General features: G+C 37.4%; 1 protein-coding gene across 6 annotated transcripts in view; it reads left to right on the plus strand.

Annotated features, from left to right (window-relative positions):
* The window catches only part of vav2 (vav 2 guanine nucleotide exchange factor), a 273666-nt gene that overhangs the window by 185862 nt on the left and 60488 nt on the right, over positions 1–27316 (plus strand). For all 6 annotated transcript variants that reach the window (XM_077232884.1, XM_077232885.1, XM_077232887.1 and 3 more), the window contains exon 3: positions 17192–17250. In XM_077232884.1, coding sequence (XP_077088999.1) covers positions 17192–17250 — 59 coding nt within the window. The remainder of the gene's footprint in view (positions 1–17191; positions 17251–27316) is intronic.

Raw genomic sequence — 27316 nt, forward strand, 5'->3', positions numbered from 1 at the left:
GTGGTAATCCTGTCTGTGGGAGTAATCATCACGGCATGCAAGCCTGAATTTTTGCTTTCAAACAAAAAACAAAGAACACTAAAAAGCAGGGAAATGCCATCTCGCCCCACATCAGGGTGTGTACAATGCCTGGGAAGTATGCCAACACCCTGCGATGTGTTAAGCAATGCCCAAAGGTTAACTGCTGAATAAGTCACCAGACCAATTTGACATGACATCTCCCCCAAGAGGAGTTTTGGAGGGTGCTTGGTAATATACAGTAGCCCCCTCAGATTCCCTCGGACAGTATTATAATGTTCTGATGCCTACGTTTTTTTGTAGTATTTAAAATGATTGATTTTTGTTTGTAGTGTTTTATTTTTATGTCTCTTTTTTTTGTTGCTCATGTTCAGTGTTCATTTTCAGTAATGAGTGGTATGACAATGTTTGATGGCTCTACAGACAGATACCAGCGTACGTATTTGGTGAACTTTACAGAAGAGGCCATGACCTGTTAAGAACAGTAGCAGCAAAATATCCCTGTGAAGTCAAGCTTTTTTTAATGAAGACGCAAGCCTGTGCTTTTGATCTCATTCCTGGAGAGGTTGGAAGCACCCCTTTCTTCAGTCATATATATATATATATATATATATATATATACATATACATATACATATACACACACACACACACAGACACACACACAAGATTTGGAATCACTCCAATGAGACATAATCCCTGTATATTCATTTTTTCTTCTGCCCCTGGGCTCCAATCCCACCTTGTTATTTTGAATCCCCCCAGCTGGGAGAGATTAATGCAACCTGACAATCTTGTCACAATCCTTTCCACCACCTCTGTCACACACACAAGCACCCCCACACACACACTCGTTCTTCTACCCCACGAACTGAAGATCAGAGAATAGAGTGGATGAATCAGTTAGTTAGTAACACAACTCTCTGTTAGGATTGAGTGTCAGCTTTGATGAGAAACAATAGCAATGTCGGTTCTTTGGTTTAATCACCATCATCATTAGAGTTCTCAGAGGCATTATGTTTTGAACACCCTAACCACGCTCAAGGCAAATTCTTAAATTAGTTGTTTAAACGACATAGAGCTGTACCAGCATTCTCTAATAAGCTATCCTAAATTGGATTGGTATAGCAATTCTCTCTGTGAAAATGTGAGGATTTTTGAATCTGTCAGATGTGAAACATCACATGCATTTCTTTGATCAGCCCATAAGAAACCAAATTCAGCCCCCAGTGGTAAAAGATGATCTTCTGGTTTGGCAGCTGAGATCGGCTCTTTTACACCATGCTCTCAAACATGTTTTTCAGTCCCACAGTTTTATTCTTCTCCTTTGTGGCTTTTCGGTCGAGGAAACCTATTTATTCTTGTCTACCGGGGACAATCTCTGTTCTTTTGTAAAAGTGTGTGTGTGCATGCATGGAAGTCATCGTAATACTTGAACCCTCAAAGGCACAAAATTAATTTTATCCCTAAGAGAATTAACTTTATTTTAGATACTGAAGCAGCAATTTTTTAGACTCTACCACGTCTACACCAGATGCTAGCGCCACGATGCAAGTCACTTTGTCACGTCTAGTGTAGACATGGTGTAATACCTACTGTTTTTATTGAATCTTGTTGTTTGAAATGTTTTTTTATGATTCATATGCAGTTATGCAGTATGATACAATAATAACATTGTATGTTTTTATTTTTATAAATAGTGATGCACATGGAAACCAATTTGTGTCTCAATTGTTAGAAATGAAATCATAAATACAAGAAACAGTCACAATTACCTTTTTTTACTCTGAGTTGGAACCAGATAGCAGATATGTACAGATAGCTGATAATTATTTATATATATATATATATATATATATATATATATATATATATATATATATATATAGTGGTGAGCAGGACGAGGCCGAGGGACGTGAGAGAACGGCACGAGGCCGGTGGCGTGAGTGATAATGAGTGACACTTGCGCGACGCACCGGTCTCGTATCTCTCACGGAGGAGCAGCGGCGTAAAGGAGGAGCGACGACAGTGAAGGTCGAGAGAGGAACAGACCTGAACGTGTGTTTTATTTTGTTTGTGTTTTATTACGTGACAGCAGTCATCCGTGAGGGGCTGCTGTCTTTAACTTTTGTTTTTGTATTTGTTTTATTTTATTATTAAAATTGTTAAATGTTCGCCGGTTCCCGCCTCCTTCTTCCCTGAATCTTAAACCTTGTTACACACATATATAATTATATATATTAGATCTGTCAATAGATAATTTTTTTGGTTGCACAGTCTTAAATAGACTGTGAGTAGCACTTCATCTTTTCTAACTTGAGATTTTGTAATGCGATGCACTTACTACCTAAGATGTGGTAGTTATAATAACAGACAGAACACAAAACTCTCAGGAATCTGCCGGTCAAAAGCCTTGTGCCAGAGGCTCCGAACAGATATTTCATCTTAGTGGATTATAATCTTCATTGTGGCCTCTGCATCCTGTGACATTATTGGCAAAATCGGCAAAGTCATGTGACTCTGCCCTCAGGTGTCCATCATAGTTGTCGTGGCGACACAGAGCAGTGTTGTCAATTAGGCCAGTGCTCCAAATGGGGAAAGCGTTTATCCTGCTGTCACATCAACTGCCACTGGAAAGGCCTCCTGCAGGCCTTTCATTTGACTCCCACAGACACTCCTGTGCTGTAACAGAGAGAGCAGGAGGTGATCAGAATAAGATCATTCATTGTTTATTCTCTGCCCTTTTTCCTCTTTCACTGTACTTCCCTTTAGCCTACAGAAAGGGTCCCTTCTCACAGCAAAAGCAGGTCACCAAAAACGTCCAAATTCTCCAAGTTAGTTGTTAGTCGTTGCCTTTTTGCATGATATGCTGTTCACAAGTTTGTTGTCTGGATTTTTTTTATGCTCTTCAAGGCTGTATTTATTTGATCAAAAACAATATATATATATGTAATATATTGAATATATATGTGTGCATAGATTCTGTAGCCATCAAAAGAAAAATTTTTTTTTTTTTTATTAGTTTTCAAAACCACACTCTTCTTACTAATAGACATGATGATCTTCTGTAGTATAATTTTGATGAATACAAGATAAATGCATAGAGCTGTGGTTTAATTGAATGGAATGGATTTTCAGTGCCTTGACTCTTGGGTGCTTAGCTTAAGTAGCCACTCTGTACTTGACCACTGTGGGCCTTGTTTGAACGTGATAGAGAAGCTCTGCATGGCTGACCTGCCGAATTTGAGCTCTCTCAATTGTGAGATTGGATAAGGAATAAATCCATGTGCTTTACACAGAGAGAGTATCAGCGCTCTCCATCTGACTTAGATGGTTGAAGAAATGTTGCTTCTCTGATGCTCTGCATTTGCTTTGGCTTGCTAAAGAGAGGCTTGGGTTAGATTCAGGGAAAAGGATCCACACATCCTCGCCAGGCACAACAGTCAATGTCCTGGGACGGTCTGAAGGACAGATTCAGAGGGAATATCCGCCTATTTATTCTTTCCCCAGCCGCTTTTATCTCCTCCAGCGCAGAGCTTCAGCCCTCTTCTCGCCCTGCTCAACCACCCCTGGACACTCAGATTAAACCCAAACTAATCCCATCCACTCGCACATGATCAGAGGCATTGAAGACTGCCCAACATCTGCCTCAATCTAACCAGAATCCTGTCTTGTGTGTCCTCTGCAAGTGCCCCCGCTGATAAAACCGAATGTGGAGGAATTCATTTTTACTTCAAAAAACATGGTGCTCTCTGAAGACACACCCAACCTGCAGAGGAGGTACAGAGAGGGAAAGACACATGGATAGTTTCTAGGGAATGAAAGGACGCTGAGCTCATATTATTGTCCCATAATCCCTTTATGTTCTCGGATTCCTTGGATTCCAAGAGTGAAATCCCTCCTTCACTCTGTCTTACACAATACATTGTTGTCATAACAGACACATTCACAGTCGTCTTTTACAGCTGAACATTTATCTGCCCTTGTGCTTTTTACTAAACTCAGTATCTTAACCTATATTTAGTGCCAGTATGAAATTAATGTAAATTACAAGGCAGCATTGTGTTGAATTTTCTTTCTTTTTGAATGTTTTAATTGTTTGCTATTGGGAAGCAACATTGGAATCGGCTGATAAAGGCTTAAAATATAATAATTGTCATTATAATCGTCGATATCTCAGTTGTGTGCAAGGAATGCTAGCGATAAGTTCATGTCAGCAGTGTGGTCATTCTTGAGGTGAACTTTTGCATCTATGGTTATTTATATCACTGTTTTGAATTGCCTCGTTGAACTAGAGCATGAGAGTACAGTTGGACATGTCCGGTGTGCGATACTCGTCAACAGTCACTCTCTAGTGTGTGCAGCAGCAACCTCTCCCAGGTCCTAGTGCCTGCCTTTTAATAGGTTTATTTATTTAAGTAAAATACACAAATAACATTACGTTATTTCTGTTTATGAAAAAATAAAGCAGTAATTGATGTCATAAAATCACAAGTCTGTTTTGATTTAATGGTCAGAAGCTATAACCTACACGATAAATGATGATGAAAGTAACTTGAATCGAAGGAGCTTTAAAGGAATTTTTGAATTTTATCTGAGGCTAAAGGTGGCATCCTTTAACTTAAGTCACGCCACCCACACTTCATGTGTTGATGACTCCATCACACTGTAGATTGGCTACATATGTTAAATCCATTAATAAAATGTATAGGTTACATCTGCATCTGTCTGAAGAAGAAAAACCCCAGCAGTAATGGACTTTAATATTCACGCCACCCACACTTCATGTGTTGATGACTCCATCACACTGTTGATTGGCTACATATGTTAAATCCATTAATAAAATGTATAGGTTACATCTACATCTGTCTGAAGAAGAAAAACCCCAGCAGTAATGGACTTTAATATTGTTTATTTTTTTCAAAGCGTTCAATGCACTCTTATTAAAAGTACTTTGTTAACATGTATTTATCTCTAACAAGTAATCTTTTTGTAAAGAGAAATCTAAAACCAAAATGAGATTTTATTTTAACAAATAACTTTTAAATGAATGCATTTGGCAGATGCTTTTATCCACATTGCATTCGACATACACATTTTTCTTGCATACGCTGAGAATCAATACACTATGGGAATACTGAAGAGTGTAATTTTTTAATAATGAAAATCCTCTTATCTTAGTTTTAATACTGTATCCTATCCTAAAATATTCTGTATCAGCTTAATATGCTGAGACACTTATAAGTATATATGGGAAAGACTGATATGAATAATTATCACAGAATAAATATTGAAATGGTTTGAGTTCTTTCCTTTTTTAAAGATTTATTTTCATAGTTTAAAACTGTTATAACCACCTTTACTCTGCAAAGATGGTGCCACCATATTTTTAGATGTCGACAGAAATCAAGATGCACACTAAGGCTTAAAGGCCATGTTGCAGGTTAACCACCACTGTCGATTAATGGGTACATAAATCACTCAAGATATGTATATCATTTTTAAATTGTCTCAAAAATGGTCTTAAAGACCAGTTTTTTACGTTTTTGGTAGTAACGGGTTTTTCTTACGCAATTCGGTGATGACGTCACGTTGGGGAGAAGTGGAGGAAAGGTAGCCTCAGTCCAGTATATGGCGACTGACTGGGATGAGGAAGAGGTGGCAAGAGCCAACATGTATAATGGCCCGCAGCCGTATAATTTCTAACCTGCCAGACGTGAGAGGGCAAATGAGGAATTGCCAAGAACTGATGGCCGTTAAAGCCAATTATATGCATGGTCCGAGGAGAATGAGTGGAGAGTTGGTGAAGTGTCCTGGTGAGTTGCTATCATTTAGCAACGCAGCAATGAGCACTGGAGCTAGTCTACGAGCAGCAGTGCACAATAACGACATTTTTTTTTTTACTGTCATTGAATAGCACCAAGTGAAAAATCTGTCTTTTTATCTAGTGGCAGTGATTATGACGTTAGTTCAGATAAGTACCGGTAACCTTTGTCATAGTGTCGTAGTACTGGTAAACTTTGTCTTTGTCATCTAGAAATAGAAGGCATCATGCTAGCTATATGGGCGTGGTGTGTTCACACTGAACGCGAATTTAATTATTTGCGCGAGTAGATTACATACAAAGTCAATGCAAAGACGCGAATAGACTTTGGGAATAGAATTGGGCGACGCGTTTGCTGCGAACGTCTACCGCGCAAGTTGAAAAATTTGTACTCCAGCGAATGTTCAAGCGTCTAACTAGACGCGTATTTGACGCTCTATTCGCGTTCGGTGTGAACACACCATAATCTCTTCCTCCGGTGAAAATGTTGTTGCAAACATAGCCGCCGGGTGTCTGTCGCTGTGTTTGGCAGGTGCTTGTGTGGGCGGTATAGAGAGAGATAGGCAGACAGCCAGATAGCATAACGTTAGCATAGATAGCTAGCAGCTAGATAGATTAATAGATAGAAATATATAGTAGGTAGATTGACAACGTAGAGTTGGTCGCACGTCAGAGGCGCCCGCGCCATTGAATGTGCAATTGCCGCATATACTAGCCTATCTATCTATCTATATATATATATATATATATATATATATATATATATATATATATATATCTGTCTGTCTATCTATATATCTAGTCTATATATATATATATATATATATATATCTATGTATTTATCTATTGATCTATAATCTGCACTATCTGAATACCTCGTCTACTACTCGTCTCTCTAGTCACTCTCAATGCTCTCAAGGCGGTCTTTGGTAAATTCTCTCCCCAAGGTGACGTAATGCAATGCATTGTGGGGGAAAGGAGAATCATTGCAAGCCGCTGTAAGATAGTACCTACTTTTTCGAATTATATCCCGTTTTGTGATACCCAACTACGTAAAATACAATGGATAAGTGTTTAAATGTTTATTACCAACAAGCAAATTGCACAAATTCGTTGAAAATTTAACCCTGCAACATGGCCTTTAAATGCTTTGACTCCTGCAAGCATTGCACTTCCGAAAAATGCAAATGTAGTTTGAAGTTCTATCTTGTGCTGTATTTTCAGAACAGGACAAGCTGTACATATATCTGTGCATTAAACTCAGTGGGTTTGGGCCTATTATCACCTTGGAGCATTCAGCTTAAACAGCTCCAACAATTTATAAACAAGCATCACATGTGGTTTTCACTGTGGCGTCTGGCGCTGAGAGCGAGAGATGGTAGGGTATGCTTGGCAGAACACACCTCTCATTTCCTTTGTTAGCTTACGCAAAACAAACCATAGGTCTTTTGTCTGTGTTTTTAGACTGTAATTATTCGATAGGACTCAAAGAGTTTAAAAAGTCTCAGTCCTCTCATTAAGATCATAAAAAAACTGTTTTAAAAAAGTTTTAAAGGCTCAGATAGCACTGTTTTATATGTTGTGCTTTTTATGCTTGTTTTTCTCCCCTTAAAGCAGAATGCATTACAGCATGTTACATCTGTAATCACAGTTATTATAGCCTTTAAACCTTTTTAGCAAGGCCTATACCGAAACATCACTTTTCACGTTGTAGTAATTTGACAGTGTTTTCCCAGTGGAATTGCAGGTACGAGACAGGCAGGCGTTCAAGAGTGTCTGTGGTCTAAGTAAATAGCCTTTTGCTTTGCTAGCACCATTGCTTGGTGAATTAGTAAACACAGGGAGCCAAGCCAAGACCACAAGAGCCCTCCATCTGATAAGAGCCGTGTAATGATTTTCAAATGGGAATTTTCCCTTCCACATTATTTGAGAGGCCATTTTCATCTGGTTATACACTCATATTATTCCACACACACAGTGTGTGCTTAAAAAATATGATTTCTCTGACTTTATTTACTTTATTTACTTGACAAATTAATAAATAAATATCAATGAAGGAATCAAAGGTCCTTTATTGGCAACACTTTATTTCGATAGTCCACTTTAGACATTCAACTAACTATAAGTAACTTTGCAGCTACATGTCAACTAACTGTTATTAGAGTATTAGTAGACTGTCTGCTTAATATCTGCTAACACTTTATTTTGTTGATCCCCCAACAGATATTCTACTGACTAAAAGTAACTTAGCAACTACAAGTCAACTTGTTCTCCCAACCCGAACCCTAACACCTAACCATAACCTAACAGTATACAACAGTCTACTCTAATGAGAGTTAGTTGACATGTAGTTGAAAAGTTACTTATAGTTAGTAGAATGTCTAAAGTGACTTTCGAAATAAAGTGTAACGCCTTTATGTAAATGTTTTTATATATGCTCCTATTATTTGATATTATATATATTTTTATTATATAATTTTCAAAAAGGGTAATGAAACAACCAATCCACATTTCTTGTGTTCTTTACTAACTGTCTACACTTCACCTAATAGGCCTGTAGGTGGCATGTAGACTTCATTTAACCAACAACGATAGCTTCGTCAAACAGAAAATCCAGTGGCGTGCACAGGTTTTGAGCCCCTGCACCTTTAATCGTAAATGCGAAAGTGCCCTTTTCAGTCGTATTGCGGTGCCCGGCGGACCGTTATAATTAAAAATATAACAACAATTTAAGGGAACTTAAAACAATCTTCACATAAACCCATTATAATAAATGTCATATTTCCCTGTGCCCTTTAATACTGCATAAATTATAAATTAAATATAGATTAATCCATATTAAAGCTACAAAAATGATTCAGTCAAGAACAGGGAGTGATTTTCTGTTTCTTCGTCCTTTGATTAACATTAATGACAGACAGCAGCAGGTTTATAGAGGGAATGCATTTATGTCACTTTCCCGCCACTAAAGGTTGGACTCGAAGTGTTCCTTACAACTTTCCAGTGATGCACAGAGATTGAAATGCAGCCAGCACTCCTGACTTGTTTCCTGACTTGTATATGTGCCTGATTTCGACGCCGGATTCCTCTCATCTCGTGCAGCAGAAGTGGAAGTGGTCAAGTCAAACATGCTGAATCTGTAACTGCAACTGCATGAGAGGAAAATAAACGAGCTGCAAGTTTCCCGCTGACATGTTGCAAGCTCGTCATGCGCATACCCTCTGTTAGGCTGCTGTCACTTTAAGACCCGCCGCACATGACGTGGATCTGACTCGCATTCCATTTTCAAAACTCTTTACATTCATTTAAGTTTTCATAACTCATTTAGTACTGTACTTATGAGGATACTCAACAAAATGTGAATTTAGCATAATTTTATGTTTTTGTCCATTCAAGCGTGAAAGAAAACTTGTCTCTCTTTTGTTCAATGCGGTACTGGTGAAATTCAGTAAACTGATGTTGCTGCTCTTGAATAGTTCAAAAGCATTTGCATGAATAAGAGCATGATCATATAGCCTAATGTAAATCTAGCCAAAACATTTTTTTTACATTTTGACAGCCCTGTTTGTAATTAATCGAGAGAAGCAGATATCGTTATTGCGTTTAAAATATGATTAATTGTGCAGCCCTACTATGAATGCACATATAAATACTGTAAATAAATAAATCTAGAGTTCCTATATTAGACATTCTTCTATGTATTAATTTGTTATTTCCTGTAGTTCAATTAGAAGCAGGCCGTCTAAATAAGCATAAACTCTACTAGAATTTCTCAGTTTGAGGTGGACAGAAATGTCCTCTTCTGGCAGACATGTTTGCCATGGCATGAAAAGAAGTACTCTACCCACTAGTGTGGCAGCGTGCTTGGTTTTTGTGATATTATTAGATATTATTTGATCTTTTTGCTGGCACGGAAGGTAGTCATATTTTGTCTGAAAATGACCACTGATATCCATTTTCCTTGAGCAGAAGTCTTTCACATTCTCTCCCGTCTTCAGAAAGAAGCATATGTCATCCTTTCATGCTCAGAAGCAGGACTGGGTCTTTGGGGCAGTGCCATAGACATTTGGGTCACGGCCCGAGTCCCCCTCCCTTGTTCTGAAGGGCTGACTGTGGAAAATCCCTGCTAAATACACAGCAGCTGAAGTCCACTGAGAGGATTCGGCTCTGACTCAAACTCTATTGCCAGCATGTTCGTCATGTCACCACGTCAGCTGATAACCCATACCGCAGCACATGGACATGGACTGATCACTCTTCGGTTGATGTGAAACAGAAGGGTGTGTTGGTGATTGTGTTTGTTTGTCCTTTGTTTAGTGGTGTTTGTTTCTTGCTTTGATTTGGGCATGATTTGTTTGCCAGTGTAGTTTGCTAAGAAGTCAGAAACAGACTTAACCAACATAACAAAGATAAAATCAAATTATTGAAACATGTTTAAAACCTGCCAGCATACGGCATTTAGTAATATATTTAAATTCACTATAAAGTCTAAGATTGTTGTCTAGTGGTTTATTATATATTATATTGTATTGTATTATATTATATTATGTTATATGTTATGTTATGTTATGTTATGTGAATAATTGATTGATCAAATATTAAACATTTAAAATTTGTTAATATAGATAATTTTAAAATATAGGTATTTAGTTATATTTGTCTTTAAAACTAATTTAAGCTTTTAAGCATATGCTGTTACATCAAATGTTTTTTTTTTAAATCATAAATTCAGTCAAGTGTATCCAACCTTGTTTATTGCATTTTTTCAAAAACTTTTTTTGCTTTCAATACTTTTAATGTATTTGTTTGTTTGTGCATTTATACTGCTTACAGTGCTACTTCAATCAAGCTAGATACCGTGATGCATTGTGATGTATTGAATTGGGACATCACGATGTGTATCATATTGTGAGATTTGTGATACCCTAGCTTAACAGAGAGAATCAGGAGACTATTGAATGTGAATCTGGTGTGCGTGTCCAAGTTTATTTTGAGTTGTAGGAGTTTGTGCTGGTTGGTGTCCTGTGATGCTGGGCTCTCGGGTCCATTTCAGACGAGTGCCAGGACTCACTGCCATCTGTTCACACATCTCCTACCAGCCTCAGTTCCCTGCTAAAACTCAGACTCTTGCTTAAACTCTCATTTAGAGCACATTAGTGTAGAATATCACATTTGAACATTTGTTTATTTGTGTGTTTTCCCTCATCAGGTTTATTTAAAATCACTTCTGCATAAGGTTGATTCAGAGCCGCTTGATATACAGCACTGGCTCTTTCCATTTTGTCACTGTAATCATCTGTTCTGTTTGTGATGTGTGCAGCCATGGTGTTGTGATCTTCATCTTCTTCTCTCCACTCCTCTTTCTGTCTTCTACCTTTCATATCCTTTACTAATTCTTGCAATCATATTCTTTTCTTTCTTTATTTTTTCCTGCTACTTTTTTTCTTGTCTCATCCCATCTTGCCTCTTCTTGTCCATTATTTTGTCTTCTCCTCTTGTTTGTTTCTACATATCTTCTAGTTTTGTCTCATCTTATCTCTCCTCTCAAGAGTCATGTTCTTGTGGACAGGTGAATTTGCCATGTTTGGAAACCCTGCACACATTACAGCTGATGTAGGGACAATGCTAGTGTACAGTATCTTCACCTCAGATAAGCAACTGTATAACATTAGCGAACAATCTACGATTCTCTCTTTCTGTCGCTGCTATTGTGAGGTGATGGACAGTATTGTGCTGATTTGGCGAGGTGATGGGTGTTGCGTCTTGACTCTGATCTGATGCTCGTCATACACACCGCAGCACTGAGATGAGGGAAAAATCTATATTTTGAGACAACATAGCGAGAGCTGTTGACCTGACCTGAGAGAGAGATGAAGAAAGAGAGACAAGAGCAATGAAAGTGACTGAGTACAAGGATGAAGCACCACACTAGAAACAACATACAGGGAAGAAAAAGCCACAGCTTTGATGGATGAGTCACACATCGTCCCTGCAGGTGTTGTTGAAGCTCCATGAATATTTAGACACATTAGCAGATGAACACAAGAGCAATACGCCTAACAGCCTAACACATAGACTAATTTATCTGTATTGATCCCTCAATCATCTGTCCGCCTGCCTGGACTGATTCTACTTGTTGCAAGATAGAAAACTGATGGAATATGGGTGGTAGAATGTAAGATGCAATGCATTATAGTCTGTCGTGATGTCATTAATACAGATTATCAGCAGTAAGAGACATACCTTGATTATATACAGTATTTGTGCAGATATTCACAGGCCCAGATGAATTCTCTGCTCTGATTTAGGATGAAAATTGTGTCAATTGGATTTAAAAATATGATATCAGTGCTATTCATTTTGTAAGTAGCTGAAAAAAAGATAAAATTAGCCATAATTTTTAATGAACATTCATGAGCCATTTCAATTCTGCAGGAATGTGCTGAGTTTTGAAGCCACAGATTCTGTGGGTCTGTGTTTAAGGAAGTTTAGCTTGTACATTTTGGCTTGTATAAAAGCATTATGTGACAATAGTGCTACTACAGACTGTCTGTTTGTGCATAAAGAGCCTGTACATCTTTTATTAAAGCTCATCGTCATCTGTGGGTGCCAGTTGTCTGAACTGACAGTTGTCATTACAGTGATGTTTGAATTAATTATTTTGTTTTCTGAAGGTTTTTGAAACTTAAAATCAATGTAATTTATGACTGGCTGCGTGAATTACATCGGTAATTATTGAAATAATAATCAAGTAATGATGTAGTTTCTAAAAAGGTTTTTAGTATGCCATTTAGGGATGGGACGATTACCGGTTTCGCTATAAACCACGATAAAATGTACTGACGGTTAGTAATATCGTTTAAAATTCAATTATCATTAAAACCGTGTTTGATTATCGCAATTTTAATAACTCACTATAAATCCTGTCCAGCCAGCAACAGTCTGACGCAGGCGCGCAATGTTGGGATTTTTCTTTTTATTCGAGAAGGAATGGCGGAAGGCGGTGACCGTGTTCGGGAGATTTTTCAGCCTTTTAAGAGGACCAAATCTGAGGTGTGGTCATATTTTGGCATTTACAAAAATCCTGAGGGAAACTTAATCGAGGATGGTCACTCTGTCTGCAGAACATGCACAAAAAAAGTTGCAGTGATGGGGTAAACACTTCAAATCTGCCGAGTCATCCTGTGTGACCATCACACACTGTTGTATAGCGAACGCAAGGCAAGTTAACTTTGATCTCAATACTAAAACTAAGTCTGTGAAATAATTGGGCACAAAATTTTGTTTTGAGTTGAAATATTTTATCTCATGAATTCGTGATATGAAATTTTCATACCGTCCCATCCCTAATGCCATTGAATGCTATCCAGAATATGAAATCAAATGGAGAAGCTTCAGAGGGGGGGGGGAAACCATCATGACAAAAGCTGTACAGTATTGTTTTTATTAAAGACAAAAACAAAACAATACTGAGCATATATATATATATATATATATATATATATATATATATATATATATGTATGTTATCGAACATTTATCGAACTGTTGATATCGTTTTATCGAGAAAAATTATATCGTGATAATTATCGTTTTATCGCCCAGCCCTATATATATATATAATTTTTCTCGATAAAACGATATCAAGAGTTCGATAAATGTTAGATAATGTTTAGCGCCAAAAGCGGAACAAAACTCATTTGAACCGCGCGCCACACGGACCATTTATCCGCTCGGCTCAAAGTCCAAACGGCAGCGCAAGGTAAGCTCACTAGAGCAAACGCGTTTACTCTGATCATCTCGCTCACGAGATCCAGTGAGTAGCGCTTGAATTCAGCGAAGGCACAAATGTCGTTGTGATTTAAACCAGTTTAAACGCAGATGAAAGAGCGCTGACAAACAGGAGAAACACTGTGCGCAACGATACAGTCAGAATCTGAATTGATACTGAATTCATTTACCATGGATTTACTGTAACGTTAGCCTAGTAAGTTAAAATTAACTGCTCCATGAAGGGTTAGATATACATATTGAATTGTATTATATTATTAATGTAGACAATATATTAAAGGACTAATGGAATATAATTACAGTATTTAATAATGTATTTATGCTATTGTTTTTCATACATACCATAGAAACCATAAAGTTACATTTTGCCATGCTATTGAGGTGCTATAGGCTATGCCTGGTTTTATCTGTGGTTGGTTATCATGATTTAAATATATGATACTGGATGACCAATGGTTAATTTTAATAAAACTTAAAAAGTCAGAATATATATATATATATATTTTTTAGCAGATGTTACTGTTTTTTGTTTATGAACATAAATTTAACATAGTAGTATTAGCTTGAGTTAGGATGCAGATTAGGAACAGCTAGTGTCACCATGGCAGCAGGCAAGGCTAGCGGAAAAAACGCCCATAAGCATGTAATGAGGCGACAAAGCACCATCTTCACTTTTGCATATGCACATGTGCTTTCCTGTTTGTTAGTGTGTGGCTTCTGCATTACACACTCGAGACCCTCTAGCACACCATCTGGAAGCCTCTAGAAGGGCCACCAATAAGCCCACTCATATGTGACTCATGACTGGCATTAAATCAGTGTAAATACCGCACACATTTGACCCTGTTACACGGCACTAATGCAGCTGGGGAGAGGAGGGGCCTTCACAGATCTGTGAAAAGCGCTTCACGTCTATGATTTAATCAGGGCGTTTCATGCAACATGTCCTTTAATGTCGTCCGTAGTGGGGTAGCTACTGTGCTATCTGTGCTATGAAGCTGCGCCACCAAAGCCCATCATAAAAATAAAAAAAAACGAAACACTTTTGTGTAAAAAGTTTATTACTGGAATCTAGGGTTGGGCGGTATTTCGGTAATATTGTATACCGCGGGGTCTTAAAATAGCAACGGTATCAGTTTCAATACCGTCATTACCGGCACTTATATATAATAAATAAATATAATTTATTCAATGCCTAAAAATGCTTATGTAGTTGTCATCAAGTGACAGTGTGGAGGAGAGAGAGAGAGAGAAGGGAGAGGCGGTAAATACTGACTAGGCAATTTGTAAATGTTGCAATAAAAAAGGTGACCGCGAGAGATGGAAACATCTCTAACCTAATGTCGCATCTCCGAAACAACCACCCACTCTGTGCTGCGAGGATGCATTTTGCCCCGAGTTCATTAAATAAGCGCATTCGTTTATATTTGTTAAAATATTATAATGTTTTTTTTTACGTTAATAATGAAAACTGAACAGCACGAGTAAGATGGGATGCATCGGGAGTCAGACATTGACCACTTAATTAAGTTTAATTTTGTAAAAGGCCTTTCTTTAAAGTGAATTTCGTTTTGTATAAAATGTATCATAATTTTAAAAAAAAATTTTATCAACCAATAATAAATAAGAATCAAATATAGCAGACAACATAATCATGACATGATCGTGCGCTGGCGCGCCGCGGTCACTTGCATTGAAATCTCATCATAAATTAACCGAAACTCAGTGTATGTCTCACAGACATGACAGATATCTAAATAAAGCTTGAAATTTCATTAAACGAAACAATTCAAAACGAAAAGAAATAGGCCACTCTCTGATTATTTAATCCATGATGTGCATTTCTCTCTATGCGCGTTCATACGGAAATGGCGATCATCAAATTAAACGAAACTATTGAAAAACGAAAAAAAATCGGCTAGCCTACTCTCTGTTTATTTAATCCATGATGTGCATTTCTCTCTATCGTTCACTATGGAGATGGCGATTCGTCAATTTCTTTAAACGAAACAATTCAAAAGGAAAAGAAATATAGGCAGCATACTCTCTGATTAATCCAGGATGTGCATTTCTCTCTATAGGCGCGTTCACCAAGGAGATATCAATCGTCAATTTCTTTAAACGAAACGATTCAAAACGAAAAGAAAAAGGCTAGCCTATACCTTCTGATTATGTAATCCATGATTTGCATTTCTCTCTATATATGCGCGTCCACTAGGAGATGGCGATCGTCAACTTAATCTTTGCAGCACTGACAGAAAAGTTGTATTAATAAAAATCAATGGACGCGTTTCACCGGATTTACAAATGCACTTCTTGCTTGTTGCTTGTTAATTTAATTTAAATGAATTAATAAAATGAATACAATTGTCATAATTAAAATAATTAAATATTATTAATTGTCCCATTTTTGCTGATTTATAAATGGTATTTATATCTACCACCCCCTCAGCACCTGGGTTAAACAATTATTTGGCGCCACCATATTATAACGTCCCACGTATTAAAAATAGTCGAGTCTAAATAGGGCTCCGGCTCATATTACATTTAATGCCGTCAACAGGGATCAGACACAACGTGCACGGGTTGGCCTTGATTTTTTTTGTGTGTTTTTTATGCCCGATCTGGTATTCAGTTTCTGAACGGTGTAGGCACAAGCCAACAGTTTGGTGACGCTGTCTGAGCCTTATGTCATAATTTTTAATTAGTCACGGTAATACCGTATACCCCGGTAAAATAGGGAGGAGGTTTGACGGTATCAAAATTTGGATACCGCCCAAGCCTACTGGAATCGCTATTTGTTTACAACAATTAAGCCCAAAATATACTGCGGCCGTCCGCTTTTCGTGACAGTCCGTGCACTGTCCATGTGACATAATTTTGCAGCCCAATTTTTCTGTTTACATGGATGGTGCGTGTACAACAGCATATGTGCGAGTAACTTGAGTGCTTGAAAGCAAAGTCCACTAGATAGTGCACATGCACCGAACTCTTCTTTCCGCGCTCGTAGCCAAAGGAGTATACTTTGAAAGAATTGTGCACTCAACTGTGCGTAAGACGGAGCGGAACATTATACCCAGCCCTTTAAGTATTACACTTTTGCTAACTTGTCTTGCAGAATTTATACTACAAAATTAATGCTACAATGCTTTGATTTTTTATTTTTATTTTTTATTGTATCTTGGGGAACAAACTCCTACTGTACTAAAGTACAGTTCATTGCTGTCAATGCAAACTTTTTTTTTTTTTTTGCTTTTCGTTATGGTTCTCCCACCACAAAAATTTTTTTTGTTAAAATGACTTGTCTATGTACATTTCTTTATTTTAAAATATGGAGCAGCTATGGTGAAATAGATTGTTTGCGAGGCATATAATTGAGCTTTTTCTGAAAAAAAAAAGTTATAAAAAAAAAACACCTGATCATTCTAGCAAAAAGATAACAATTGTGGTGCCGTGTTTTGCATCTTTCAGAAGATGTTAAAATCTAGTTATGATTTTGCTGTAATTTACATTAATTGAAGTTTCTTTGGCTAACCCAAACCTTCTCTTGTTCCACAGGTGATCTCTGCGCTGTCCAGAATCTCCCACAACAGCATTGCACAGATCAAAGGCATCAGGTAATTCATTTCCTCCACATGCTAATTGTGTTTCCTTTCAGTAGTGGTGTGTCTCGAGTCTTGAGGGATATTTCACAGCGCTCTCTTGAGCTGCACCTTTTATGTGGCTGCATTCAGTGGGCCTGCAGGTAGAAGCAGTTGGCACAGAACACCACATATGTGCGAAACCTGTGGGCCAAAACCTCATAAAGTGTGTGGTTGTCGCTTCCCTCAGGTGTTTTAGCGGGGTGGAACCTGCCTCCCTCCTTTATAGGTGACTGGGATCACTTCCTGTCTCATTATTTGGCCAGTCTGTTCACCCTGCAAATAAAGCCTTTTATCCGACGGGGTAATGAGCTGATGGAGCAGGCCATTAGGCGTTTTGCCAGAGTGGGGCGGAGGCGATCAAGGTCTACCGTTAGTCAGTAAAGCGTAGCAGACTGAGGGGTGACTAAATCACTTCCGGTCTTCACCAGGCACGCTGCTGCACAGGGATGGCCAAAATACTGCCCATTGATTTGTCAAAAGTCACGACTGAATCTTTTGGATTGGAAAAATGTAATGATTCTCCATTGTAAAAGTTGTCTGAAGTAATTAGAGGAAAGATTTAAGACGGATTGTGGCGGCAGATAAATCTACTGTGACTAATGCAAGTCAAATTTGCACCCTGAGCAAGTATTTTACACTTGAAGTTTTAAGTGCGCTGGATTTTGGCAGTTATAGTCGCATAATTTCCTGGCTGTATACAGCAAGCAATGAAAGGCAGCTTTGTTTTCATCGATACCACAACGTGTGTCACAGCTTTGAGGGCGGAAACAGCATGTGCTTTAGTTGTTAGGCCGACGGTAACCCACATTTCTTTAAAAAGACCTTTATTTTAGTCTGTTTTACAGTTTTGTGCCGTAGAATTAAGGATGAATAAAATTTGCTGTCTGTTTTATTTCCCCTTCAAGCATCTCAAAAAGCGAGAAATGTCTCTGTCTTGTTTGGAACATTCCTCGTACACCCTTTTGTAATTGGTTTAAAGCTGCATGCAGATGTTTTTCCCAACAGGGCTTGAAATTCAGCCACATTCTCGCATGCAAAATACTAATCAATATTCAAAAGACGGGATTTATCTTAGCACAGTTTGGTTGCATTGTTTTATTTAAGGGCTCCAATTATTCCCTTTTACAAAGTCTTGATTTTGTTTATGGGGTGTACTAGAATATGTTTTCATGCTTTATTGAATTTATTTTTATTTATGAAAAATTCATTATTTTTCCCATATTTTACATTATTACTGCTTCTCTCTCCCCAATCTGGTTGAAATGCATAATTTTCGATGAAGCCCCTCCTTCCGAAATACGAAATGTGCTGTGATTGGTTAGCTGGCCCAGTGTTTTGTGATTGGCAACACTTAGTGCGTGTTTGGGAAATGTCCCACCTGTCCATAACCACAAGTTCTTCTCTTGTATAAATAAAAATAAGGATGTAATTCTCACTGTTTTTATTTTATGTAACCATCTTTTGTCATACGATGTCCTGTCATTTCGTTGTAATCTTTAACCCTCTAGGGTCGGCGGTATCGCCGGCGGTACCAGCTCACTTTTTTCCTTATCAGTGCAAAAGAGACTCAAATTACTCTGTTGATTTTGATCTTACATATAAGTGCTGTACATCATTACATATTTTTTTTATGGGTACTCACAATAAAAACAAAGTGTTGTGCTTTTCGTCAAATAAAGAAAAATAAACATGATGCGCGTTTTACCTTCTCTCGTCAGTGAGGTCCATTCTGAAACGCGTCCGAAAAATGAACTGTAACTCTGTCAATACTTGACACAGAGATACGAGAGATTTCTCTTTATGAAGCTGAAATTCTCTTCTTTTAAATGCACATTAAAGGCACATTAATGCGTAATGAGGTATAATGAGCTGGAAAGAAAAATACTGACATCTCTCTCTTTTCATACAGATTACATAAACTGAGAATATTAGTTTTTTTTATATAAATTACTTCATTTAAAAGAAGAGAATTTCAGCTTCATAAAGAGAAATCTCTCGTATCTCTGTGACAAGTATTGACGGAGTTACAGTTCATTTTTCGGACGCGTTTCAGAATGGACCTCACTGACGAGAGAAGCTAAAACGCGCATCATGTTTATTTTTCTTTATTTGACGAAAAGCACAACACTTTGTTTTTATTGTGAGTACCCACAAAAAAATAGACACTTAACAGGATGTAATGATGTACAGCACTTATATGTAAGATCAAAATCAACAGAGTAATTTGAGTCTCTTTTGCACTGATAAGGAAAAAAGTGAGCTGGTATCGCCGCTTTGTTTACTACAGTTATACAGCGCGTGTCTGTGCCGTTCATTCACTCTCGCATCTACATTAATGTCTGTATAAGCAACAAACTGCAAATTAACATGTATATGCTAATATTTCATACACAATATGTTACAGACTAAATATGAATGTTTAGACAAGATTTTGTGATTAGTTTTGGATAGATTATAAAGTGTTGACTGTAAAAAAAGACTACTGTCACATTAAATAGGTAAGCTTTTGTTCACCAATTTCTGCTCATGTTAAATATACTATATGATGTTTTGTCAAAAATAAAGTAGGTATATTGAATTATCAACTAAGATGTTATTATAGTGTTTGTTCCAATATTCAAAATAATGAATCCTTACCTTTTTTAATACGTATGCTAAAATGTATACTTTTTACAAATACAGAATACACTTGAAATATTGTTAAAATTGTAATTGTTGTTGTAATTGTAGCCTTTTGTAATTGGTTACAATTTCTAATTGTAAAATATGTATATATAGATAATTTCTTTTGTCCTTGCGTTCTTTGGGACCCTGTGACACTCCTGTGTGAAAGGGCTAATTAATATGTGGCTCATTATGTATGCGGCACATTATCCGGCCTTTGTCTTCTCAGGTGTGAACACGCCTCCACGCATATTGCCTTTCCAAACAAAAGGTGTCTTATAAAATTTAAATCAATGTATTGTTTTGTGTAAATGATTAGGCAGGATGATTTTCAGATCATCTTGAAGCAAAAACTCTAGGCAACAATGTCCATTAGTCAAAAGTCTTGTAGACACATATTTAGTATGTGTTTTGTGGCCTTATTTCAGAGACTTTAAGTTTTAGTTTTTTCAATAACCATGCATAAACAATATTCTCTCAAAAATACAAACATGTACATACATGTTGCTCACATATTACGGTAGCCCCGTTTGTGCTATATAGAGTGAATTTACACCTTTGCCATCAACATGTTTATAAATAACTGAAAAAGCACAAGTGTCAGAGCATGTCAGAACACCTCCAGGACCCAGAAAACCCCTCAGACCCCTGAGGGTTAATAAATATACCGTTCTGATTTCACACATTTGATCCATGGTATTGCTTGGAAACACAACATCTTTATGGATAAACCATAGATTTGAGCTTTAGGCAACTACATTATCGACTGAAAAACTATTAAAACTACATTTCGTGACATAATAACAGTAGTATTTTGAAATTTCTAATTATATAATGGCCAAATACAACCAGAAACAAATGTTCAGTCTTGCTTGTGAAAGGTAATTCCTCGAGACCTGTTTTCAATTGTGTGGCGTTTTTTACAGCCCCAAGCAGCACACGAAACACATTTTTCTCAAGTCCCGGTATGAAAGTTATGGCAAAGTTGCCCTCCTCAATATGGCGGCACCGTTGACGTACGCTCCAGTGGGCAATTGGGCGTCTATGTATTTATCATGTCTATGATAAAAACGAGCCAGACAATACACTTTTTCCCGCAGATTTTTACTGTGGAAGAAATGGCAAAAACATGAAGTGCTGCATGCATATATGTGAGGGAAATGGGTCATTCCCATCAAAGACATAAGTTGGGAGAAATTTATTAAATCTGTGTTTCTGTGGAAAGACCTTGAATGCAGAGAAAGTCTTATTGCAGAAGTGGCAGTACAGGCATACAAGTTACAAAGCCAGAAACCTACAAACCAGTTAGTCATACCAGCTAACATTGGCTACCACAGGGAGTGCTACAGCCATTTCACAAATATCACGAAGTTAGAACGAGCACAAAGGAGAAGAGAGAAGGCAGTATTAGTTGAAGAAACTGCAAATGAAGGTTGGTATTGTATTGTATAGACAGGAGGTGCAGTAAAAGACATACAGTGCAGTATTACATTGTATAGACAGGTGGCGCAGTATTATATTGTATGGATAGGTGGCGCAGTAGTATAAGACATTCGGTACAGTAGTATACATTTAAGAAAGTAGTATGTTTTACAGTAATATAAATTAAATATAAATGTGCAATGTATTAGCAGTAGGCTTATAAGAGTATAATAGGGATGAGTCTCCATATCCAAGATAGGGACTTGGTGGCTAGTGAAGCACGGTATCACTTAACCTGCTATCGAGATTATACCCGGTACCTGACCACACAAAAAAATTAGAGAACAGAAACAAACATATATGGAAATGGATACAAGCACTTCTGCAAAACAGTCATTGAGGAGAGACGTTTTTAAAACACCGCGAAGTGCTTCGACTGTCAAAGCCGAATTTGCTATTCAAAAAAACAGAAGAAACAGAGGGAGTGAACATTTAGAATTAAAATGAAGGATGCATTAATATACTAGTAATGTCGTAGTTTTGGTTCAGAGCTGTGAACTAACGTTAGACATGCTAGCTACTGCTAGTTAGCCATCTGAAACTACCCTAGTTAAAACGACACTAATGAGACGCTTACATACGTTTGAACAACACAGTGTACAAAACAAAAATTTTTGATAGATATCATATTCTAATTAAATGAAAATTTACAATCACAAAAACAATGTCCTTGGCGATAGTCACTGTGCTGCCGCCGCAGATGCTGCTCGCGTCTGACAGCTGAATCATCGGTGTAACAGCTGTTCTAAATAAGCTACATCTGATTGGTTAATAATAATCCTATGTCAGTATCTTGCCACGCTATTGGCTTGACTGATATAGTAGGCAACTGCGTTTGCCTGCATATTTACAGTCGTGCATTATGATTTCGGGGGAAAATGTGCAATAAATGGCAACTCTTTTCCTATCGTTGAGAATAAAACAACCGTCCCAACTTTACAAATTCAGGTCCTCCCTCCATGGGGATCATCCATTTCGAAAAGTAAAGCAGATACGGGCCCTCGGCCCACCGTCTATATCAGTGCAAAAGAGACTCAAAATACTCTGTTGATTTTGATCTTACATTTAAGTGTTATACATTATTCTCAGTTTATGTAATCTGTATGAAAAGAGAGCAATGTCAGTCTTTTTCTTTTCAAGCTCATTATAGCTCATTAAAGGGATAGTTCGGCCAAAAATGATATTTAACCCATGCATTACTCACCCTCAAGCCGTTCGAGATGCATATGTCAATCTTGTTTCAGAAGAACACATTTTCAGTTATTTTAGAAAATGTCTTAGACCCTTCAGTGGATATAATGTGAAGCAATAGGGTCCACCTCCTTCAAGTCCCAAAATGTGCATACATCCTTCACAAAAGTAATCCATCCGGCTCCAGGGGGATAAACAAAGGCCTTCTGGGGGTAATCCGTGCGGTTTTCTGGTAAAAATATACATATTTAAAACTTAATAAATGAAAATATCTAACTTCCGGCAACGATCGACGTGCATTCACGGGTGATGGAAGTCGGCGTACGAGGTATGACGTAGCGTAGGAACCTTCGTGACGTAGAACAAACGCGCCAGCGCAGCCAGAGAGCAGAGCAAAACAGTTTTGTTCTGCTCTGCTCTCTGGCTGCGCAGGCGCATTCCTACGCTACGTCCTACCTCGTACGCCGACTTCCATCACCCGTGAACGCGCGTCGATCGTTGCCGGAAGTCACATATTTTCATTTATTAAAACTTCCCCCTGGAGCCAGATTTTTGTGTTTTGTGGCCTTATTTCACAAACTTTAATTTTTTGTTTTTTCAATAACCATGCATAAACAATATTCTCTCAAAAATACTAACATGTACATACATGTTGCTCTCATATTATGGTGCCCTGTTTGTGCTAAATAGTGTAATGACAGCTTTGCCATTTAATATGTTTATAAGGAACTGAAAAAAGCACAAATGTCAGGGCATGTCAAAACATCTCAATGACCACAAAAACACCTTAGACGCCAGAGGGTTAACGAACAAGAGGATCATGCTGAGCGGATTTTAAGCACGGATTTCACAGGATGTTTCAGAGTGGTGTGTTTTTTGTATTTTTCTTATAGGTATGATGTTATCCAGCATTTAATCATATTTGTTGGAAAACTATGATAATACAAACAGTAATCGATTACAAAATCATGGCTACTTTTCCTAATGGTGCGTTCACACCAAACGTGAATAGAGTGTCTGGTGCGAGTGATTTCAATGTTAAGTCAATGTAAAGATGCGTTTACGCGCGTCTAGAGGTCCTGCAACGCGAATGAGGTGTTAAGCGTAGGAGACGCGAATTCGCCTCATTCGCGCAATTTGGTGAAATAAAATATCTCCCTTTGGAGAGGACTTGAGCTTTGTAAACTTGCAGATCTTTTTTATGCTCAAACAGCAATATTACACAATAATTAAAGTTGAAAAAGTGAAAAAGCAAAATAGGACCCCTTTAAAGAAAGACCTGAGAGAGACACCTCCATAGCATCTTTTTGCTCTTTGACTTCTTTGGTTAATGGTTATTCTGAATGTGTGTCATTTAATTTGCCATCACAAGATACAGAGTACCGCTTCATGGAGGGACACTGTGACATTACTCACAATGAAAATCTTGTTTATATAGCTGTTTTTTCAGCTGTGATCACATCGTCTTCCTTTGAGCTTTCCTGCCTACACAAGTTCCAACCGGCGAACAAAATAGAAATGTGTTACTCTGTATTTATTGTTCAAGTGTACTTTGTTTGCTATTATACAGCTAGACTATTTTAAGTTACTCACAGTCACACCTTTAGATATAAACCACCGCTTTTACATATGGAGGTCCTGCTTCAATAAAAATGCCTTTTTCTGAGTAGCAGGAACAAGGAAGGGCAAATTGTTAGTCATTAGTGCAGCACCTTGTTTACGTGATCTCTGGTTTCCCTCTTCTCAGCATGGCATGTATCTGAACCACTGCTCTTTCAAATTCACTTAGATTGTATTTATCACTAAATGGTTTGTTATGTGCAGATCACACTATATGAGACAAATCACCCTCCTTTTACTGCATTTGTGTGCTGCATTGTTCAGTACCAGGAACTAACTTTTATCCAAAACCTACTAGTGAGCTATCCTTCTCTAACTGACATGAAACTTCATAAGTAACTGATTTGGAACATTCTACATATAATAGGCCGGGACTCTGCATCATGCAAATAGCACACAAGAGACTTGATTCAGTTGATGAAAAATAATGCTTGAATAAATAGTGAATGCACTCTCAAAAAGAAAAAAAATTACAGCTTTTCCTGGAGGCAGTACCCTTAAAGGGTCAGCTTTGTATCCTATTTACCCATAAAAGTTCATTGTAGTACCGTGAGGCTACTAGGGTACTACTGCTAGGGTACTAAAATGCATCTTTTAGGGCTAGATAAGGTACAAAGTTATCCTTTTTGAGGTACTTCCCAGAGACAAGCTGCTGTACCCCTAAAGGTAAAACATTTCTGATAGTGCACTTATGTTTGCATTCTGCCTGCAGTCAACTTAACCTGTTTTAGACCAGATATACATTTAAATCTCTCTGATACTTGAATTTTAAATTTAGAAAGGCAAAAAATATTTTGTCAACACAAATATAGTCATGTATAATTTTCATAAATTATGTTGTCAATAGGTGTCAAAGGCTGTCACCCATGGATTTAACATCAACCTGAATTGTAAAAAAAAACCAAAAAAACTTTAAGATTAATAATAGTTCACTGGAAACACGGGCAAGAGACTCTCTCTCTCTCTCTCTCTCTCTCTCTCTCTCTCTCTCTCTCTCTCTCTCTCTCTCTCTCTCTCTCTCTCGACTGACGTGAGCAACGGCCTTTTATGCATAATGCCATACTGTACAGTATACACTAAATATCCGCTAGCTACATCAACCAGTCGTTCATGCACCGAGCCACTGTATGCTTTAGACATGCACAATTTACCTTCATTATCCATTTACACATAGATTGCTATGCATTATGAATGTGCACATCACATCCAAGATGGTGTTGTCATGTCCTATACAGGGACAAGCATAACAAAAGAATGACAAAGCATAATGTGCATTACTTGAATGGTTTTGCTCCTGGCGTTCAATAGAAGACAGAGATTGCGGAGCAGATTGAATCTTCTTGTAAGCATCAGATAATCCCCCGCATCCACTCAACTTTCTGCTTTATTGATTCCTGTGGTGATGGACACTGCTCTTCTATGCAATGTGAAAGTGCTGTATCTCACTCAGTCTGTATCTCACTAAGTCCTGAGAGAAACCCAGAGTCTGCTGGTGGAGTTATCAGATAGATGTTCTCCTCTGATCATCCTTCCAGTGATATTCCAGTATTAGCCGGACAGGATCAGGTGCTCTGGGCTGCTTTGGATACTGAGGGATTACTGGACTCCGTATTTTTATAGAAGATCAATATAATCGGACCTTTTGCTTGCAGTTTTACTCTGATGATGAGAAATCAGAGACATTACTATTGAGATGAAAGAAAAAGGACATCAGGAGGGATTTTAGTCTTGAATATAGAATTATATTTTACATTATAAATTTATCAGATTAAAATGTAGTTTTATTTTAATTATGAAGTAAATCTTTATTGTATTATTTTCTAAATACATATTTCTAGTTTTATTTTACAACAAGACTTGCTCTGCCTTTATACATCGTAATACAGAAAGACTGAAAGTTTGATTATTGCTTTTATACAATAGTTTAATAAACAAGGTGTTAATATTTAGTGACTTACATTTTAAACACAATATATCCAGTTACTTTGTGTATTTGTGTCCTTTTTTTGTTCCTTTGAATTAGCGTGCTTGAGCAAATCAGTTCAGTTGAATGAAGGACCTGTGTCCTTACTGAATGAATCAGTGGTTTTGAATGGATCGTTTTAATGATTCAGTCAGTGACTCTTTCATAAAGGCAGTCATTTGTCACCACCTATTGGTGTAGCAAGGTAACCTGCAGAAAGAATCACTGATTTTTTTTGTGTGTATATTTTATTAGAATGACAGAGTTGTTCATTTGTATTGTTAAAGCATTAACAGCATGCATAGGTTTATAAATTAAAAACTATGCAAAATAATTAAATTTGGTACAAAAATACAAAAATTATTTATTGTAAAATGTATTACAAAAAACAAGTGCAAAATTGTATCTTAACAACATGTTGTCATATCATATGAACTAGAGATTCCCACCAGAAATCATTAAGGCTTCCTAAATGGCTGGAATGCTGCTTTTGTGTTAATGTGATGTATAGTTGTATAGACACTTTCAGCATGACAGCTTTAGTTGATTTTGTAATCATACTGGGGTTATGTTTTCTAATCTTGTGTAACCTAATAGAAAATGTATAAGTTTCACTTTTTCCCCCTTCACTTCATGGAGCAAACTACTGTACGCTTCAGATGTTTTAATATTCTTCAAGCTTTTCTGAGCCGTCGCTCACAGAATAGAGAGCACATATCTGTTTCTGTGAGATAAAAACCCAGGGATACTGTTTTTTTGGACATAATGGAATTGAATAGGGTTTGATGTGTCTGCAAAATCCAATTAAAGCGAGTATTGGCCTGATGTGTTTTAGGCTGTAATCACCTACATTTTTATAAAAAAAAGTCAATGATTTTAGCTAAAAAAAAACTCCTAATTGGTCCTATGTGAATATTTGATGTCGACAAATTAATCACACCACAGTAGGGCATTGTGCCATGATCTCTATTTAGCATAGCACCTGGACCATTCAAAGGTTGGACACACATTACTGCATTTGTTTCCTTTTATGAAATTAAATATATTTTTTATATGTTTGCTTTGAAATTAGTCACAAATACAGCATTTAACGGCTAGAATCTGACTCAAGAACAGCAG

Source organism: Siphateles boraxobius, unplaced genomic scaffold (assembly GCF_051911475.1).
Source record: "Siphateles boraxobius isolate OS27281-9 unplaced genomic scaffold, OSU_SipBor_1 18, whole genome shotgun sequence".
Lineage (NCBI taxonomy): Eukaryota > Metazoa > Chordata > Actinopteri > Cypriniformes > Leuciscidae > Siphateles > Siphateles boraxobius.